This window comes from Molossus molossus, unplaced genomic scaffold (assembly GCF_014108415.1).
Source record: "Molossus molossus isolate mMolMol1 unplaced genomic scaffold, mMolMol1.p scaffold_m16_p_9, whole genome shotgun sequence".
NCBI lineage: Eukaryota > Metazoa > Chordata > Mammalia > Chiroptera > Molossidae > Molossus > Molossus molossus.
The window spans coordinates 29,787,466-29,807,627 of record NW_023425403.1 but is presented as its reverse complement, the minus strand read 5'-3'; the positions used below and the strand labels follow the sequence as shown (position 1 = coordinate 29,807,627).

At 49.6% G+C, this 20,162-nt stretch overlaps 1 protein-coding gene across 12 annotated transcripts in view; it reads left to right on the top strand.

The window, feature by feature from the left end:
- Positions 1-5,006: 5,006 nt before the first annotated feature.
- The window catches only part of ANK1 (ankyrin 1), a 138,251-nt gene continuing 123,095 nt past the window's right edge, over positions 5,007-20,162 (top strand). For all 12 annotated transcript variants that reach the window (XM_036250576.1, XM_036250573.1, XM_036250571.1 and 9 more), the window contains exon 1: positions 5,007-5,126. In XM_036250576.1, the coding sequence (XP_036106469.1) occupies positions 5,112-5,126 (15 nt within the window). In that variant the 5' untranslated portion in view covers positions 5,007-5,111. The remainder of the gene's footprint in view (positions 5,127-20,162) is intronic.

The following is a 20,162-nucleotide window of genomic DNA, read 5'->3' as shown; positions in this document are numbered from 1 at the left end:
GGTAAGGACAGTTCTGGAAAGTACAGTCCTGGGTGGAGTCGCATTGGTGTGGTCAGTTGGGTCTGGCTGTCTGGGTGCGGGAAAACAGTTATACATGTTTTTCTGGAGGAAAATCAACAAAATCTCAGAAATGTTCATAACCCTTGGCACCAGCCAGTCTCAAAAAATTTCTGGGAAAGATCTTAAGAAAATAATCACATTTTAAAAATATGTTTTTATTGATTTTTTTTAGAGAGAGAGAAGAAGGGAGAGAGAGGTAGAAACATTGATGTGAGAGAGATACATTAATCGGCTGCCTCCTGCACACCCCGTATTAGGGATTGAGCCTGAAACCTGGGCATGTGCCCTGACTGGGAATCGAACCAGGACCTCTCAGTCCATGGGACGATGCTCAATCCACTGAGCCACACTGGCCGGGTGAAATAATCACATTTAAGAACACAAGATATTCATTGTAATGTTGTTTAAATTGGCAAAAAAAGGAAGAGCCTAAGTATTCAGCAGTAGGGGATGGGTTAAATGAAATAGTCAACAGCCTTAGGATGGCTTACTCTGCAGCCCTTAAAGATGATACAGATGTGCCCTGGCCGGTTTGGCTCAGCGGTTAGAGCGTTGGCCTGCGGTCCAGAGAGACCCGGGTTCGGTTCCCACTAAGGGCACGTACCTCGGTTGCAGTTTGTCCCTGGCCCTGGTTGGTCGTGCGGGTGGCAGCCACTCGATGTGTCCCTTTCACGTCGATGTTTCTCTCTTTCTCTCTCTCCCTCCCACTCTATCTGAACAAAAAATGGAAAAAATGTCCTCGGGTGAGGATAAAAAAAAAAAAAAGAAAAAAGATGATACAGATGTGTTTATCTCATGTGAATAAATATTCCAATATTGTTAACAAAAGCAGGTTATAAATACCATGGGTCCTATTTTTGGAACTATGTATGTATGTTAATATGTATTGTGTGTGCATTCTCAAAAGTCTGCAGGGCTAGTCACTAGAATAATAAGTCAGGCAACATTTCTTGAGCCCGCCTCGTGGGGCAGGGCTCTGTGCATGTGTTATCCCAATTAGTCCTGTCAGCAACCGCCAGGAGTGAGCGAGGTAGAGGTAACTTGGGGACTGAGAGAAGGTAGTCAGGGGCCCGAGGTCATGCAGCTGCCACGTGGCAGAGCCCAAGTCTGCCTGACTCTGAAGCTCAGGCTCAATGAGCCTTTTTCCAAACAATCTTCGAATCACAATAGTGGTTATATTGGGACTGTGAGTTTATGAGTTATTTTTTCATTTTTTTAAACAATCTCATTAAAAAAAAGTTTATCTTATGATAAATTCCCATTACCTGTGTATTTAAAGAAATAAATGGGGAAGTCAGCTCAGGGCAATCTGTGGGTCCTCATGGAGATGAGTGGGTACCAGTGACTACTGGTATTTTGAATGCCACCAAAAAAAACTCATCGAATTGATTTGTCAGGAACAGGGGAATATATACACCAGGTCATTTATCACTGCTGACGTATACTCTCTAGAAGAATGACTATTATTTCTGTTGATAATAATAAAGTGCTTTTAGATGGAGCACTTATGATCCTAATAACAATCCTTGAAGCAGGCAGAGAGGAATTTTATACCCATTTTATAGGTGAGGAGACCTGAGGCTCAGAAAGGGTAAGTGGCATGTCCCAGGTTTCATAGCTGGAAGTAGCAAAGGGTGATTAATAGATATTTTTTGTGTGTTGAAAATTCATGAAACTGAGAAACACCAAATTCAGGTTAGTTCTGACCTCCAGAATAGAGAGGGGTAGGATCGAGGTGTGTTGCATAGGGGCTTCCACAGTATATAAAATTAAAAAAAAAATCTGATACATGGCAAACTTTAATGAAGCTGAGAAGTGGCCACAGGAGTATTTGTACAGACAGTTTCTGTAATTTTCTTCTTGTCTGAAATATTTCATAATAAAAATATTAAAGGAAGAGAAACATGCATAGAGAGAGAGGCTGTAGGGAAATACAGGGGGTGCTGAGGGAGGCTGAGATTATATGCAATACCTTCTGTTTTCCATGTTTTTGTCAATAAGGGTGTCATTACTTTTAAAGTAAAAGATCTCCTAAAAACCTCCTCTATGGACCTATCTGTCATCTTCTATAAACAGAACGCTGAGGCAAGAACACTTGAAATGCGCCCTTCACTTGTCGGATTCCAGGCTTGTTAAGGGAACTGAAAGTGTTAATCCAGAAACGAAATGGTGGCCTCGGCCCCGGGCCCCCAGGCCCCCAGGCCCCAGGCCCCCAGGCCCCAGGCCGCCAGGCCCCCAGGCCCCAGGCCCCCAGGCCCCCAGACCCCAGGCCCAGGCCGCTGTTTTGGAAACTGGCGCTGCTTCTTCTTGAGTAGGTTTCTTGCTCTCTCACGCCTCAGCTTCCTCGTCTGTGAACTGAGCCCAGTGACCACGAATACCTGCGCGTAATTGTACGGATGGTGTGAGTGGACGCCACGTGCCTAGAACAGTGCCTGGCACAGTGAGCACTGTGTATAAGCTAGTACATAACAAATACATACATAAATGAAACAAAGAGCAGAGGGCGTGTGAAGGGCAGGGTGGGGCAGTGCTGAATTTTCCAGGGAGCCTCACAGTCCTCGCACTGCACAAGCTGGGCAGCGTCTGTGGCTTCCTTCCAGAGTCTAAGAAGAGAGAAAGCTTTTCTCCGGCAGAGAACTCGTGGGAGCTCTTGGCGGCAATCTGCTGACAAGGGAGTGACAAATGTCACATCAACCACATGTATGTGTCCAGCCTGAGCCTGATTGTCACAGCGAACACTGTTCCAGGGTGAATTAGGGGTCTCGGGCACCGCCTGAGTCCAGCGAACTGGCCCGGTCCCCTGAGCTGGTTGTTTGGTTTGTCCCGTGTGTCTGGCCTTTCCCCCTTTCCACGTGTCCATGGGACAGTAGCCTCCCGCTGCTTAGAGGGCCCGCTCTGGGGTTCAAGTCTGAGGCCTTGGCTCCCCGAGAGGCTGAGCTGCTGGAGTGTCAGGGCTCAGGGAACTGATCGGGACTGTCTTGCCACCAGAAGCACCGCATGAGGACCCCGCAGAATCAAGCCTGCCTGGCCGTCTACTGTTGCCAAGATTTGAAATTGCAGTTTCCACGTACAGGGCATTTCCTTTTTCTTTTCCTTCTTTAAAAAATCCTCACCTGAGGATATTTTTCCATTTATTTTCAGACAGAGCGGAAGGGAGAGAGAGAAACATTGACATGAGAGAGACACATTGGTTGCCTCCCGCATGATCCCAACCAGGGCTGGGGATCGAACCACAACCAAGGTACGTGGCCTTGACCGGAATCGAACCCGCGACTCTGGTCCACTCGCCTACACTCTAACCACTGAGCCAAACCGGCCAGGGCCAGGGCCAGGGCATTTTCTAAGTCACTGTTACACCATGATTACCCGCTGGCATTTTCTCCTCACAGCTTGGGAACGCTGAAAAAAAAGATATGTTGTCTTTTACTCCCTGGATGGTGCAGTGGCTTCCTGCTCTCACCATCCTGCTGGTGACAACCATGGGTCCGTTCCAGAGACCTCGACTGAGCACTCGCCTGTATCAAAACTGCTGCAGTCCGAGCTCATCCCCGCACCCGAGCGTGGTGCAGGGCAGCTCTCGGCCACCACGACCCCGCCTAGTCCAATTTTGTTGCCAAGTATGACCACGTGTCCTGTGATGGAGTTGTTCGAAACCATGCCTACCATGTCCTGCTTCTTTCGTACGTTTTGGCTTCCTGGCCGCCTTAAGCAAAATACAAAAAAAGCCATTGTTTTTAATTCTGTGCATTCCAGACGTCAGCTAAGGACGTGTGCTGTAATGACTGTGGTGGTTATTTTTAGTCAAAATGTAGCCTCTAATGTGCTTTGCCCTCTGCACACCACGTCGGCGCTGGTCCGCTGCGAGACGGCCCAGCCTCCACTGGGGGCTTTCCAGCTGCTTGGACCACAGAGGCCCGTTTGGATCTGCAGGAAGCCTCTGAGGCCAGATGGCTGCCTCTCAGGGGCCCTGGAGCAGCCTCGGCCCAGCAGGAGGCAGGGAGGCATGTGAGGGAGGCTGGGAGACCTTTCTCAGGCAGGACTGAATCCAGGGGAGTCAATTCATCTGAAGAACCATAAACATGGATGTATTACATGTACGCAGCAGCCCCCGTGGAGGTGAGGCTGCTGCCAGACCCTGGGAAACTGCCATTCTCCAGGCCTCTCGGTTCAGTTCCTGGGGTCATCTCTTCCGGCTGCCAGCCGCCAGCTGCTATCCCAGGCCACAGTGTTCTCACCCGGTGAAGCCACTCTGGGCGGGTGCCACCTCGCACGATGGCCGGATGTTGCAACAGGAGCCTTCCCAGGCCAGGCCTGCCGGAGGGACCCAGCCGAGGCTCGCCGGGCAAGCCTGCCGCCCTGGCAGCGGGCTGTGCGGAGCTGCTTGGCCCCGGGAGCCGCTGTTCCCGGTGACTCACCTCTGGTTCCCAGGAAGGTGGTTATTTTTGGTCCCAGTGTTATTAAGACTGTGCCTAGATTCCCTGCAGATCAGCAGTTGAGGAACACAGGGGTCCCCAGTCAAGCATGTGAAAGACCTAGAGGGCCATGTGTCCTGAGACAGCCATTGGCTCCTGGAAGAGTCTTCTGGCCATGGAAGGACAGCTGCCCTCACCTGGGGCTTTGTCTCCCTTAGGAACCTACTCCAGGCAGCCTGGCCTCTGGAGGACTCCTGAACCCCAAACTCAGCGGCCCAGAGGGGGAGAGGCAGCGGCAGGTGCTCCCTCAGCCTCCCCGATGCACAGCCCTCGCAGGCGCTGCCCCAGCTTTGCTCATGCCTGAGGGGCCTGCACAGGGACTGCGCTGGCCCAGGCCGGGCGTGCGGCTGGGGTGAGCAGGTTGAGCGGGAGCAGAAGAGGGCACCCCTGTAATCTGCGTGGCCCAGGTGGGCGCCTCCCCTCTGCCTGCACCTCAGCTGCTGATAAGGCCCGTCCGAGGGCCCAGAGGTCCCAGGCGCGCGCAGAGCAGCGGTGCCATCCGCAGCCCCAGCTGTTCCTGCAGCCAAGAGCGACTGACCCTCGGAGGGATCCTGGTGAGGGACCTGCACGCCCTGCCCGATGGGCTTCCGCAAAGTGAGTTGTTGAGCAGCTGCTGCAAGGGGAGGGGTGGGGCGCGGGGAAAGCGAGGAGCCAGGAGGGGCTGCGGCAGTCCTGGGGCTGTGACAGAGTCTGTGTCACCGAGAGCAGCTCTGTGCTTTATAATTACGTCGGTACTCATTCGCGTTGCCGCTGAAGGTAGCAGGTGGCCTCCGCTTGACTCAATTAATCCAGTTCATACCTTTTACAGCACGAGATTTGCTGTCAAATTGAGTTACACCTCCCTGGGTCTCTGAATTATGCTCTCTCTGCATTAGAGGTTGGGAGGAACTATCTTTGGATGATAGTCTTTCAGTCCGTCTATTGAGATTCTAGATGTTTCCTTGGACTGTACTGAGCAATGTAGTTCTCAGGTGTGTTACCACAGGCCCTAAGGAGAAGAAGGGCACCTGTGAAAGTAGGCTGCTCTGCTGGGGCGCCCGAGTCACCCCCCTTTGGAAGGAGGCTTGCTGTTTCCTCAGAGCCTGCCAGGCAGTCACCTCATTGTCACACCTTCTCCATCCCTGAAAGGCTGAATTTCGGGTTTATGTTGCTAACTAACTAGAGGAAGAAGAGTCTGAGGCGGGAGGGCTGAGGGCGTCAGGGTGGCTCTGGGAGATAGGGTCTGATGGACATTTTATAGTGATACTGGAGCGCACGGAGGGCGACCTGTGCCCCGCCCTGCCCTGTGGCGATAGGACATATCGCGTCCCGCAGCTCGCCGGCTGCGCTGTTTGTAAAGTGTCCTGTGCCAGGGTGAAGTTCATGGTCTCGGTGGTGGATTCAGTGGCCAGAGTTGGACCCCAGGCCGCACGCTCAGAGGGACCTAGTGCGCCAGACCGAGCATGAGCTCTCCTTGTCTGAAAGCCTTCGGGTGCGGGGAAGCAACATTAGGTGGGGATTTGTGTTTAGTGGTTTGGCATCTTCGCAGTCTGCCTTCCTGATGATTGATTTTTACCCCCAGGAAGAGGGAGGGTCTGTGGAGGAACCTGGGGACTCCTGCTTTTAGTTCCAGATTCAGTTCATCTGAGTCTTTTCCTTGCTTGGGCAACCCCAGGCCACAGCTGCCTCGCGAGTCTCAGAGGCTGCTCAGAATGCGGGAAGTGACTGAGCGGGACAGGGGACACTCGAGCTGTCTCCAGACCCAAACACGAGCCCAGCCTTTTGCAGGAATAAGGAATGGCTTATGAACAAAACGTTTAAAATTACCATGGTTACTTTCACCAACCAAATAGCTATGGGACAGTCACTTTTTTCTATCTCAGTTTTGTTGTTGTTGTTTTTAATCTGGGAACTGGGTCTACTGTGAGGCGGAGTCTGAAAACATTAGGAAGGGACACGAAAGTCTTGAGGGCAGTTTTTATAAGCAGGGTCACGTGAACTCAGCTGACCCTTGACTTCAGGGGTCAGTTGTACTTTGTTTTAAAACTCAGGTTGCCCCCCCTTACCCCAACATGATTTGGCCAGTGTCTCTGGACAATCAGCCGACTTGTTTTGACTTTCACCCAAGTGAAACATATTTCGAAAGGTGGGTTTTATTGTTGTTGCTGAAAAAGTAAAAGAAGGTAAGATGACAGAGTGCTTTCTAAAAGTAAAGTAACAGCAAATTTCGTCCTCCAGGTCTGCTAACATTTAACACGCATTTATCACCCGCCTGCTTGTGTCGGGTTCTGCTGTGGGCTCGGGAAATACAGCAGTGTGAACAGACACAAATCCCTGCCCTAAGGAGCTCACGTTTCAGCCGGACCAGGAGGCAGGCTCAAACCAAAGCACATGAGTACTCATTTATTAAAGATGAGAAGCACCGTAAGGCAGGGAGCAGGCAAGAAGCCTAAGAAATGTGGGGATCCGTGCCCTTTAAATAAGGCACTCCGGGGAAGCCTCAGCGTGGTTTGCTTTGGGCGTTGTATTTCAAAACTAGATTCTGCATGACCATTAATCAGGATTAAAACTTGACGTCAAAACCTCAGAGGGAAGAGGGGTAAGGGGGGGGGAGATGAGAAGAGACAAACCACAGAACTTACATGCATAAATATAACCAATGGGCACAGACAACGGTGTGGTGGAGGGGGGAGGTGTCAATGGGGGAAAAAGGGAGGGACATCTGTAGTACTTTCAACAATCAAGATACATTTAAACATTTTTTGATGTCAAGAATCTTAAACATTGCACTTCGTGGATTATCAGAAGCTACAGATTACCCAGTTACGTCATCGCTGTTGAGGCGGAGCACCTTCCACGCCCCCGGGAGCGTGCGGCTTGCTGCGCCATCCGAGTCAGACCCTAAGGAGTGGTTGGCCGCTCTTCTTTCCGGCTGGCCCGGTCTGCTGGTGGTATCTGAGGCCTCTGTTCTTCCGGCTGTCAGGACTTCCCATGTTAAACTGCTGATGAATGTATTGTCCATTATGATTTCTTGGGGAAACTTTTGTAAGATGGCTAACTGAATGTGTTATGGGCACTGACAAACATGATGATCTTGGTTAGCAACATTTTTAAGAATAAAGGGTATTGGCCCTGGCTAGTTTGGCTCAGCGGTTAAAGCATCAGCCCGCGGACCAATGAATCGTGGGTCAAGGGCAGTACCTTGGTTGCGGTTTGTCCCCGGCCCTGGTCAGGTCGTGTGGGAGGCACCAGTGGATGTGGCTCTATCACATCGATGTTTCTCTCTGTCTCTCTCTCTCTCCCTCCCTTCCACTCTATCTAATGATAAATGGAAAAATGTCCTTGGGTGAGAATATATAGAGTATTGTTTTTCATATCTCCTTAAAAATAAAAAATAAAAACATCGAGCAAAGACTTGAAGGAAGGGAGGGAGAGAGCCATGCAAACTCTGGAGGAAATAGGAAATGCAAAGGTCCTGAGGCAGGCCTGTGCTGTGGGAAGAACTGGGAGGCCAGTGTGGCTGGAGCAGGAGGAGGAGGGCATTGTAGGAGGGGGTGAGGTCAACGGGGGAGAGATTTGGGGGGGGCGGCACAGAACATGTGGAGACTTGTACAGCATTGCAAAGACATCACTTCTACCCTGAGCAAGACAAAAAGCATTATACAGCCTTGGGATAAGACAGATGGTATACTTTGACTTCTCCCTGTACCTGTGACTTCCTAATACCTTTGAAACCAAACTCCCAACAACAGGCTACTGAGTAGAACATCCCACTACAGTGTGGCAAGCGGCGTTATCCCTGACCTCTGGTGCAGTGGTTCTCAGCCTTCTTGCCTCTGGAATACACGGGCTGGTTGTGGACATGGTTGCCGGCGCCGTATTTCACGGCCATGCCCGGGTATCGACCACCCCTTCTCCCTTGCACTTTGCAATTTAATGAGAAAATAAACAGTGCCACAGATGCTCTTTCCTTGAAAAATTACCATGGGTAGAATTAAAAAGGAAATAGCAGCCACTATCAAATCTCAGTTTGTGCATAGTACAGTAATTTGTAATCACAGCTGCGGACGACCCTTCGTTGTTTTCTTAGGACCTCAGCACACAGCGCACTGGCTATCGAGAGGCTTAGCAGGCAGAAGCATGGGAAGGCAGAGTTGCCACGGAAGGGAACCTTGACTGTGCTCTTTGTTTTAAAAGACAGCAGTGGTCTTCCCATAGGCGGTCCGGCTCCCAGGGATCCTTCTTACAGACAAGGAAGGGGATTTGCAGAAAGGCATGTCTCCCCTGTTTTGAATCTTCAGCGGCTTCACATTGTTCTTAAAATAGGGTCCTGACTGCTCTCTGTGACTCCCCCTGCCCCTCTTCCTCGTCCTGCTTCCCACTCCTGCTCCCGCAGAACCGTTCCAGGCCCACTGCACGCCTGCCAGTCAGTTCCTGCCACGCGGACGTTTTTTCTTTGCAAGCTCCACACCCAGGGTGCTTGTGCTTGTCTTGTTCGCGATTGTATCCTTGGCAGGTAGCTTGGCACATAGTCAGTGCTCAGTAGATATCAGTTACATTCATGAATGAACAACAGATTACTTACAAAGCACCTCTCGACTGACTGCTGCTCACTAGTTTGGTCACAAACCTGCAATAGAAAATCAAGGCTCTAGTGGTTTATGGGCATGGCTTTTTCAATACCCTGCTCTTGGGATTTTGTTTTAAATCCACAGGATCATTTCTCCTTCTGAACTCTCCTGGCACTTTCTTGGAACCTCCCTGATGGCCCTTCTCATTTTCTACCTCTTGACACTCATTTACATATTTGTCGTCCCTGCGAGCTGGGGGTGGCAGCCTGGCTGACTCATCTTTGAGTCACTTCTCCTCTTTCACCCCCTCCCCCCACTCCAGGCATCCACCAAGGTCTTGAATGTTGGGTTGAAAAATATACTTGTTACATGAAGTAATTTCAAACCAGTGACTGAGTCTGAGCTCTTGCTTCCCCTTCGCCCGAACCTTGAGCATCGACTGCGTGTTAAGAATGTACTGAGTCGTCTGTTTGGGAAATAAATCTCCAACAGGCCCTGCGCAGAGGTCGGTGGTCACAGCCTAACGCCGCAGCTGGCCGAGCACCTTGGCCTCTCTGACTTGTCCTGTCTGGACTGAGGCTGGTTTGAACCTGCTTAGGCCAGGTTCGGAGTTTTGTCATCATTTTCTGACAGCCAGTGACAACCAATTAGAGATGTAGTGAGAAATAAAACCGTCTGCTCCCCTGACTCCCGCTCACCCTTGACCACCACCGCCAAGTAGAGGTTGATTTATCTCCTGAATGTCCTGTCACAGCACAGGAAGGAAGGAAACTTCTTAGCAGAGGAAGCGGCCCCGGTACTGACCACCAGCTCCTGAGATCTAGGAGCCTGGAGCGGAAGGGGGCCCGGGAATGGAGAAAGGGTGGGTTGCTTGAAGGGAAAACTTGCTTATGGACAGATCAGAAAAAAACAGAACAAGCAAACAACCCCTGCCCCCAGCCCTTTTCTCCTAGGGGTGTGTGTGTATGGGGGGCGCGGGACGGGGGCTGGACCGATGTTCCCTTCTGAGAAAGCTGCAGGCCCTGGTTGTCACCAGGAGACCGGGAAGGCTGTGGGAAGCCTGCCTGACCCTCCCTGGGATGTATTGGTCAGAATACTCTGTCTTTTCCAGGAGTGGATTGTGGAGCAATCTTTTGTAAGAAAGAGCACCTGGTTTCAATTTCCTTCCCAAAGCCAGTGTTTGTCAAAGCTCAAAAGGAGCTGGTGTGAGTCCAGGCCTGCTCACCAGTCAGGGCTGCTGCTGATCTGCAAACAGAACCCCTTCCCACCGCGCACCCTCATCTCCCAGTGGGGTGGGGTGGGTCGGGTTACAGTGCAAATCTGAGCTCTTGGTTTTCTACAAGGGAGGGAGTGGCTGGGGGTGTCATTTTTAAGTCTCTCCAGGGCTGGTTAATACTTCTGTCTACACGGTGTGATTTGAAGGTGCCAGCAGACCCCCCTCGTCCTCCAGTACCTTCACCACAGACCTTCTGGGGAGCCTGAAGTTCCACCATTAGATATCAGTCCTTAGCTTGATCTCTAAAAATTGTCTATTAAATGCATACACTTAAACCTTTATGGTAGGATCTTGAATCATACAGATGCAAAGAACAAATTTTTTTCCCTATAAAAGTTGAGTTGACATACAATATTATGTTAGCTCTAGGTGTACGACACGGTGAGTCAACGTTTATATCCCAAACAAAGCGATCCCCACGGTGAGTCTAGTAACCATCTGTCACGGTACAAAGTTATTGCGATATTATTGGCTTTGTTCCCGATGCCGTACATTACAGCCCCATGACTTACTGCTTTTATAACTGGAAATGCGTGTCTCCTATTCCCCTTCACTTTTTTGTTTGTTTGTTTTTGCCCATTACCCACCCGCCTCCCCTCTGGCAGCCGTCAGTTCGTTTTCTATATCTATGAGTCTGTTTCTATTTTGTTTTGTTTTTAAAGATTCCACATGTAAGTGAAACCATATGGTATTTTCCCTTCATTGTCTGACTTATTTCACTTAGCGTAATACCTTCTGGGTCCACCCGTGCTGTTGCAAATGGCAAGATTTTTTTCTTTTTTATGACTGAGTAACATTTTGTTGTACATGGGTGTCTTTTTTAGCCACTCATCTGTTGATGGGCACCCATATTGCTTCGTATCTTGGCTGTTGTAAGTAACACTGCAATGAACATGAGGGTGCAGGTATCTTTTCAAATTAGTGTTTTCATTTTCTTCAGATAGAGACCTAGAAATGGAATTGCTGGGTCATATGGTAGTTCTACTTTTAACATTTTGAGAGACCTCCATACTGTTTTCCGTAGTGGCTGCAGCAATTTGCAGTGCCCCCCGCAGTGCACGAGGGTTCCCTTTTCTCCACTTCCTTGCCAACATTTGTTGTTTGGCTTCGTGATAATAGCCCTTCCAATAGGCATGCATGCTGTCTCACTGTGGTTTTGATTTGCATTTCCCTGGTGGGTAGTGATGTTGAGCATCGCTTCATATGTCTGTTGGCCTCTGTATGTCTTCTTTGAAGAAATATCTATTGAGGTGGGCTGTCAGTTTTTCAATTGGATTGCTTGTTCTTGGATGCTCGTATATAAAATGATCATTTCTCCCCACTAGTCTGTACCCCCAATGCCCAAACCTCACAGTGCAGGTGGACTCACCCAAGCAACACTAAGAACCAGCGATCTGGCTGCAGTGGTCCAGCCTCTGGGCTCTGCAGCCAGACCACCTGGGCTTGAATCTCTGCTCCTCCCCACTTTCTAGATGGCGCCGTTGGAATGTAAACCCTCCCCACACTCCCTCTTCCTCATCTGTGAACTGGAGTCCACAGTGATTGTCTTCGAGTGGTTGCGAGGAGTGTGAGATTGGAGCCTGGCATATCAGGAAATGTTGATTATGGTGATTTTTTAAATCACACGTCTTTCTCTGGGTCAGTAACTTTAAACATTCTAAGAAATTCAAAAACTCTCTTCCTACCTTTACCAGAGCTTCAGTTCAGTTAAGTGTTACATTAATGGGAGGCTGGAATGGCGAAGAATTAATTTTGCTTGTCAGTTGAACAAACGAGTTCGCCAGGGAAGTTTCACGGAAGAAGAGAACTTTGAACAGGCCTCGAGGAAACAGTCGAATTTTTCAAAGCAGAGATTGGGCAGGGGCCGGCCGCACAGGAAGCAGGGTCAGAAGGATGGACAGTGTGGAGGTGCCTCGTGTGTCTGGGACAGGTTCATGATCCAGGTGTTTAGGGACAGGTGGGTGGTGGACAGTGGTGGGAGATGAGGGTGGAGAGGTAGGCAGGGGCTAGCTTGTGAAGGTTTCTGAGTGTCAGCCTAAGACTTTGGACCGCATTCTACAGGTACTGGGGAGCCAGTGAGGTTTTGAGTGGAAGAGTGCCACCATCGGGAAGCTCACTCTGGCAGGGCTGAGGAAGAGGCTTCCCTGGAGTGGCAGGGAATGAAAACCAGTCAGGGAGCTGACAGCTGTCCAGGTGAGAACTGGTGAGGTCCCAGTGAAGGGGACGGGCAGACAGTTAACGTTATTGAGCAGCTACTGAGTGATTGACATACCTCAGCTGCTTTAATGCTCACAGCAGCCACACGAGGAATAACTGAGTCTTGATGCAGTCAGAAAGAGTGAGGAAATCAGTTTTCTGGCTGAGGGCATTGACAGACCGTTCCTAATAAAGCCTGTGTGGTCTGGGATCTGGTCCCCAGCTTATAGTCTCCATAACTTGATTTTGAGGCACAAGCAGAGGGCAGCAGGTTTGGGAACCGGCTTAATGCTGAGTTCACTCACAGAAGCTGGGGTCGACGTCAGCCTGTTAACTTCACAATGACGAATATGACTTCTCTGGTTTTCTGGGGTTTTTCATGTGTGTCCTTGCTCACTTGTGTTCTCTGGTCACTGCATTTGTCCCATGAAGAGAATCTAAATGGCAAATCAGTTATAACAGTGTTCTGGAAAACACGCAATCAGAGAAACGGGGGCAAGATTCTAGAAGAATATGTCATCAAGACGGTGCTAAGGCCTGATGAACCATTCACGCCCCACTGCCGAGAGCATCATGTTTGCCGCAAATTGCTGATTTAACAACACTGGAATAGAAAATGAATCTCATTGCCCATGTCAGCGCCAATCTGGTTGGTAGCAGCTGCCTGGGATGCTGTGATGAGAAAGACTCTGGAGCCACTTTTAGGACGATGGGCAAGAGCGTGTGATCAAGTAGCAGCAGCCTCTGCCAGGCGCCGGGAGGGCAGAGCGTTGGTGTGTTAGTGGGAGTGTTGCAGTAGCCATTTCTGGGCCATTGTTGTTTCTCTTTTCTTCTATTTTTTAAATCCTCACCCGAGGATATTTTTCCATCTATCTTCAGATGGAATGGGAGAGAGAGAGAAAGAGAGAGAGATGTGAGAGAGACACATAGATTGGTTGCCTCCCACACAACCCTGACCAGGGCCGGGGACCGAGCCACAACGGAGGTATATGCCCTTGACCGGAATCAAACCCGTGACTCTTTGGTCCTTGAGCCACACTAGCCAGGGCTTCCTTGGTTGAACCTTAATCAGATGAGCCAGGTTCTTTCCAATTGCTATTTATATGAGAGACATCCAATCTTTCAAGGAGACTTCTGAAGCTAACCAGTGTTGTGTATTATGTGTTGATTTTGCAGGGTACCTCTCAGGAGGTAATAATAATTATATCGCATACTTCAAGTTCTTTCTCTGTCCTAGCTACCACTGTCAGGTTCTGGGGAGTTAAATCCAGGTCAGAGAGCCAGGAAGTGGCCATGTCTACACTTAGACATGGGCAGTGGCAGAGGAGGTCTTTCCCTGGCCAAGTGCGTGTGAATTGCCCTTCAGCATCAGCTGTTAGAATGGAGCTTCCCAGCCCAGCTTCCTCAAGCTTTTGGTAGAATCAAAACAAACCGTGACTGTTGGCGTCCAGCTGGGCCTTCCCTCCAGCTCCATCCCTCAGTGCCAATCCACTGGCTGCCCACCTGTAGGGCTGGAGAAAGGGCCACCATTCTGCGGCTCACAGCTTCCCCCACCCCCTCATCTACTTGGTCCATCTCCGCTTTGGGGGGTTTCCGGCACTAAAGGACTACTGTGGGTTAGAAAAGTGAGTGAGGATGGAACATCAGCTCTGAGTCACTCGTGTGTGGGTGAAACGTGAAAATGCGTCAAGGTTGTTACACTGAGTGATCGATTAAGTGGGTCCTGGTCTACCACTACCTTTTTCTTCTCTATTGTTCCCCCCTAGAAATGGCCTTCAGTTAGAATTGCAGTCTTTCTCAGATTTGGTGTAAAAATATTTGCAGATGGAGTGATGAACTGACAAGTTGGCAAGTTTGGATTTTCAGTGTCCATCTAAATTGTCCTCGTGTGGGGTTGTGAAAAAAAATCATTTAATTTTGAACGTCCTTGTGTCTCCATCCGAAAAATGCAAATATAATAGCACTTGGTACTGACAGCCCCGAAGAAGTTTTGTGTCAAGTGCTGAGTTAGTATTAGCAGGTTGTGAATGTGTCAGTCACAGTGTGATATTTACATAGATGCTCCAGGATCCGGATAGCCATGCGGGCCCTTTCTCTGTACTCCATTCATTCACAGTGTGGCTCTTAGGAACTCCGTCTCTATATATTCTAAGCAGTGGTGCACAGGACAGCAGCGTTAAGTGGTTGATCCAGGGTCTTTGCTTGTTTGCATCGAATTTTGTTTGCTTGTGTAATGAAGGTGCGCCCTGCTTAGAGACATTGCTGGTAACCGAACTGGGGTGTCCATCGTCAAGGTCTCTGGGGTTCATGTGTGTCCTCTGCAGGAAGCTGGTTCAGGACCCAGGAGCAGCCTGCAGGGCTGCCTGGAGCCTCCCTCCTGTCCTGCCTTTCCCTCCTGGAGGCCTTCCTCTGAAACTTTCCCAACTCCCTGATTCCCATCACGCCCCACCCGCAGTCCCTTTCCTTCGGAATCTCGCTCTGGAGCATTTCCAAGCGGACACGTAGTCATCGAGCACCTGAGAGGGCACCGCCATGGGCTGCAGGTGAAGCAGCCTGAGGGGCTGCTGCTCAAGCACTTTCATTCGGGCTGGGAGGCAGATCCGCACTGTGCGAACCACTCAGATCCCCAGGAAGAAAGGGAGCTCCCACAAGGGACAGAGTGCTTTGGAATTCAGAAGACAGAGAATAGTGCAAGCAGAGGAAGTCAAGGGAGGTTCCATGGAGATGGTACCTCAAGGTGGCTGCAAGGGCCAGACTTGGTGCAGACCGGGGAGCATGGAGGAAGAGGGGAACACGGAAGGGTGCCCCAGCGGGAGGGGACAGCATGAGGAAAGACCCTGGCCAGTCAGCACACTTTTAGGTTGGTTCAAGGCAGAAGTGAGGTACAAGATGAGGTTGAAAACTTAGGTGGAAAGTGGACAAGGAAGGACCGGGAAGGAACTGCCAGTGTGTTCCAAGGACCCGGGAAGCAGTGCGGAGCGATGGAAGGGTTCTGAGCAGGGAAACAGCAGGATCCGGGCCAGGGGGCAGGAAGCTGACGTTTGCATCGGTGTATAAAGCTGATGGGAGGGAGCCTGAAGGTGGAGATTTGGAGGTGGATGCTGAATGGCCCAGGAGAAAAGGAATGAAGATCCGATCTAAAGTATTAGCATTAAAGGAAAAAGCAGGGGGTGTGAGAGGTCAGACAGAGAAAGGAGAAACTTGAGAGCCCTCACCACACTCCCTGAGCCCCATGCCAGGCCCTGTCCTAACAACCAAGGGACCCTCACTCATGCAGTCCCTGTCGCGGCTCTGTGAGGTCATTGCACGCTGCAGATCAGAAAACTGAGACACGGAAAGATTTAATTTGCTCAAGGCTACATAGCTAGTGAGTGGTAGATCTGGGATATGAAGCCAGAAAAGCTGTCCCCAGAGCCTGACTTCTTAACCAGTACCGTATTCTGCTTTCATATGCGCGGTAGAAACAGAAGACTCAGGAGGAGACGCAGGGGCTGGCCCGGGCCGGCACCACTCCTCCTGGTCACACGATGGCTTTTCACGTAGACTCCTGGAAGCCCACTCCCCCTATGCTTGACTCTAGGGGTGCAAGTATTTGGCTCTGGCACTACCCTGGCAGCCCCCTTTGGCCCTTCATATCACCCACTGTGCCCATTGCCTCAACAACGTCTTATTGGACCTGTGCATGGAACTCTCCCCTGTGCTTTAAAACCCCAAAGCAGACTGCCCTCAATTAGTGGATATGCAGCTGAACCCACAACAGATGCACAGCAGGATGTTTACTTAATGTGCGAAAGCTTCACTACGGGGTCTCTTTAAATAGCTAGCTCCCAAGTGCCTAGGAAAATTATTATACATAAAATCTTTCGTGGAAGGCAAAAAAAATATGCTTTAACTGAATATATTTGGATACACTGTACATGCTAAAAGTAACCAAATATATTTCCAATTTTCTCCTTGTCTTTCATATTTGTCAGTGACTTTAATGACAAACATCGATCGCCTAAAAAATATCCCTGTAGTAGGTGGTAGCATTGCATTAATTGTATTACAGGGCTTACTGAAGAGATGAAAATGTAGTATACTAAAGTTCACATGTACAAAACAAGAAAACTATGGAATTGGTTAATTATATCTCCCAAAGATGTTTTGCTTTAATACGGAATTTACTAAATACAGTTGACTATTGCAACGGAGTTCTTTGTTTTAATGTTATTAGATCCTGATGTCAAGGAAGCAAGGGGTAGGGTGGGTAAGGTAAAGGAGAGTAGGGTTGAGAAATATAATGAGGTGAGATGGGCATCGCTAGCTGGAGATCAGTCGGAGTGAAGATGACCAGCCCTTCCTGCAATTGTGTTATGTGGGTGAAGATAGAGTCTCCGAGTCAAATACCATTGAGGCACATCGGCTTGAACTCCACTGACCAGGTTGTCCCATGACTGCTCAGAGCTCTAACATTCTCCCTTGTTTTGAGAATCTCTAAGGGTAAAGTTTGTATTTCCCATGTTTACTTGCCCAGTGCATCCTTTGGGGTGGCATGGCACAGGGTTGGTGTTCCTGGGAACACTCTTTGGGAAATGTAGTATCAGGATACATGGAGAGGGTGGTGTTCAGATTTTCATTTCAGGAGGGACCTTAGGAATTGTAGCACATATGTGGGCAGGAAATCCCCAAGGAAGAGTCTGGGACCGTGGCTGGGAGAAACCTGGAAGGAATAAGGAAGAGAAGCCAGACTAGAGAGACTGAAAGAAGGTCCCTGGTTGTCACCAGGCTGCCACTGGCAAGAGCAGAGACTCACCCCACGGTGTTTGCAAGGTCAGCACCAGGTAAAGGGTCAGGTAGACATCACACAAACTCAGATTTCAATTTTATGTGAAAGAGCTTTCCAGTAATTAGAATTCTCCAAAGAGGAAAGTATCCGATCAAGAATTTCTAAGGAAGGACAGTTGCTTGGACCAGGAGTAGAACTTAGAAGACCTTGGAAATGACAACCTTGAATGATGTGATTATAAGATATACAGCTCCAAGAGGGAATGGGGTTTGGTTCGCACAAACTTCATGGGCACATTCATTTGGGTGCCAAGGGTTGACTTACCTGTCTTCTATCTTTCTCCTCTGTGGGGCCTACAGGGGAAATGGATTTGGGACGAGCAAAAGGACTTTCTCTGGTGTGGATATTTTAGGAATGCCTATACCATTTAACATACAGTAGTTAAAATTCTTGGGACTTCTTGATCAGCTGGTGACTAATGATCAAGTCAATGAAACACCTGAAATTTTATAATCTGAATAAGATGGAATTCTTTCATCTAATTTGAGACCCAGATTTTCACCTTGTTTACTTAGATGTGCAGAGGTGATCAGAGAGGCTCTAACTCCAAATGTGAAGATGAAATAAAAATTCATGTATGCAACGTACTAACTGTACCTTGATTCACGTGAAACACTTCCAGTTTGTTTCACATAGAATCCAAGACCACCTGGAATGTGTTAAACAGGCGGCACCTTGCCCCATAAGTGTTTGGAAATGCCTGGGGGGCAAGGACAGCCTGGGAGATATTTCAGGACAAGCCTGCAGGACGCAGAACTGACTCACTCGGTGCGGTGCTCCCACTGGGAAGTAGGCTTGCATTTTGAGGAGAGCGAGACTGGGGAGTGGAATAGTTCGGTGACTCGCTTGCTGTCACTCACTGGCTAGTGGCAAATAGATAAAGGGAGACACGTCGAAGGGTGATGTTAGGAAGCCTGAGGACAGCAGCTTTGCTCTCCCAGTTTGAAATGCCCACCCAAGGAATGCAAGGCACATCCTCACCCAACACAGATGGGCTTCTCTACAACATGCCAATTTCTTTTGGGCCCCATGTCTTGGCCTTGAGATTTGCATGTTTGGTTTAACAGTTCTCTCTAGGGAAATATTTCTTCTTCCATCAGCTACCCCACAACAGGAGTAGACTTTCCTAGAACTGGGGTGGGCTGGGGGACAACTTGGAAATAGAGGGGGAAGGGAGGTTGGAAATGTGGCGAGATCAGAGCTTGCGCACTCCGGGCTCAGAGAGCTTGGAGAGGAAGGTCCACCCCGTGATCCTTGGTGTGCAGTGCCCAAGAAGAAGGCCTGCGGCACATCTGCTGGGGGTATGTGGCACCCGCCCATGGGTGCCTCTCTGATTATACAAAATGCTGCCCCTCCACGTAGGGAAGAGCCACTGGGCAGAGGGTCCCCGCTGTGGCTTTGTGGTCGATCTAAAGCCTGCGGACTGTCCAGGAAAGCTGCGGGGGCGGGGGAAGGTTGAGGTGGCTGAGAGACTTGGGATGAGGTGCAAGGCCACAGGCGATCCCACCGTCACCAACAAAACCTCCCGCTGGTTTTCATCTCTTCTCCCCAGTCTTCCAAACAGAGGCCCCAGTTAAAACAGAAAGTGGTGACTTATTTTCCCAGAGAGGAAGACACCCCACAAATATAAAAGAACACGGCAGAGACGCTTCTCTTTCGCATTTCCTGTTAGGGATTTTACCAATTTCTTAGTGCGGTGCTAATAGACGTTAACTTCCAAACAACTGTTGATTTTGTGTGTGTGTTATATTCTCTTCCCACCCACAGTACCCCTCCCTGCCAACTGTCTGGTAAATAATAATACATTTACCTACAGGGAGGACCTGAGTCCAGCAGCCCTCTGTCCTCACCATCCTTCCTCAACCCAACCCCCAGCCCCTGGAGTCTAACACCCTTGACCCACTGTTTCCTCAATGTCTGAAGTTGTCCTGACAGTGATGATACACACACACACACACACACACACACACACACACACAGCCATGCACACACACACATACACACATGCACACACTTGCACACTTACACACGCACACATACATACACAATCTGTCAAAGTGCCCTGGGCAACTACTGGAGCCACCCAGGGCTCGGACTCCAAGAAATCATTACTCTGTGGACCCAAGAAGCAAGTATCCACTGGTGGGGAAGAATTTAGTAAAAGAGAGGAGTCTGCTCCTCTCCCCTCTGCCTGGGTGGTTGTAGGAGGGTGTCTCATCCCGGGAGGAGAGCAGAATAAGCTGATGCTATAATAATGAGTCACTTGGGTTAACTCAACAAACTCCTACAGACATTTGAAAATATTCCTACTGTTTATAAATTCAGAGTCCAAGAGGAAATACTTGAAAGTTATTGGTTCAAAACCGAGAGGTAACTGTGGGCCTCCCACCTGGTCTGCTGGGCCAGCTGCCTTCAGGGGAGCCGGGAAGGACCCTGGAGCCCTGTTTCAGCCGTCTGTGACTTCAGCTTCCTTGCTTGGCCTCAGGACAGGGAAGGCACTTAGCAAATGCTAAGTAATAATTAGAATGAGTGGCCTGGACAAAGCCCCGCCGTAGAACACACCCAGCTGTTAGGGAGCAGAGACCTGCCCAGGCTCTCTCTCATTTCCGTCCCAGCCAGACCTGATGTCTCTGTCATTGATTGCTTCCTCAGAGTTCTTGGGCTTTCTATCCTTTTACCATCTTGCTGGCCTCTAGAGCAGGATACTTGCAGGAGCAGGCTTGGCTCCAGATTGCTGAGTTCAAATCTTGATTCTACCACTTACATGCTGTGGGACCTTG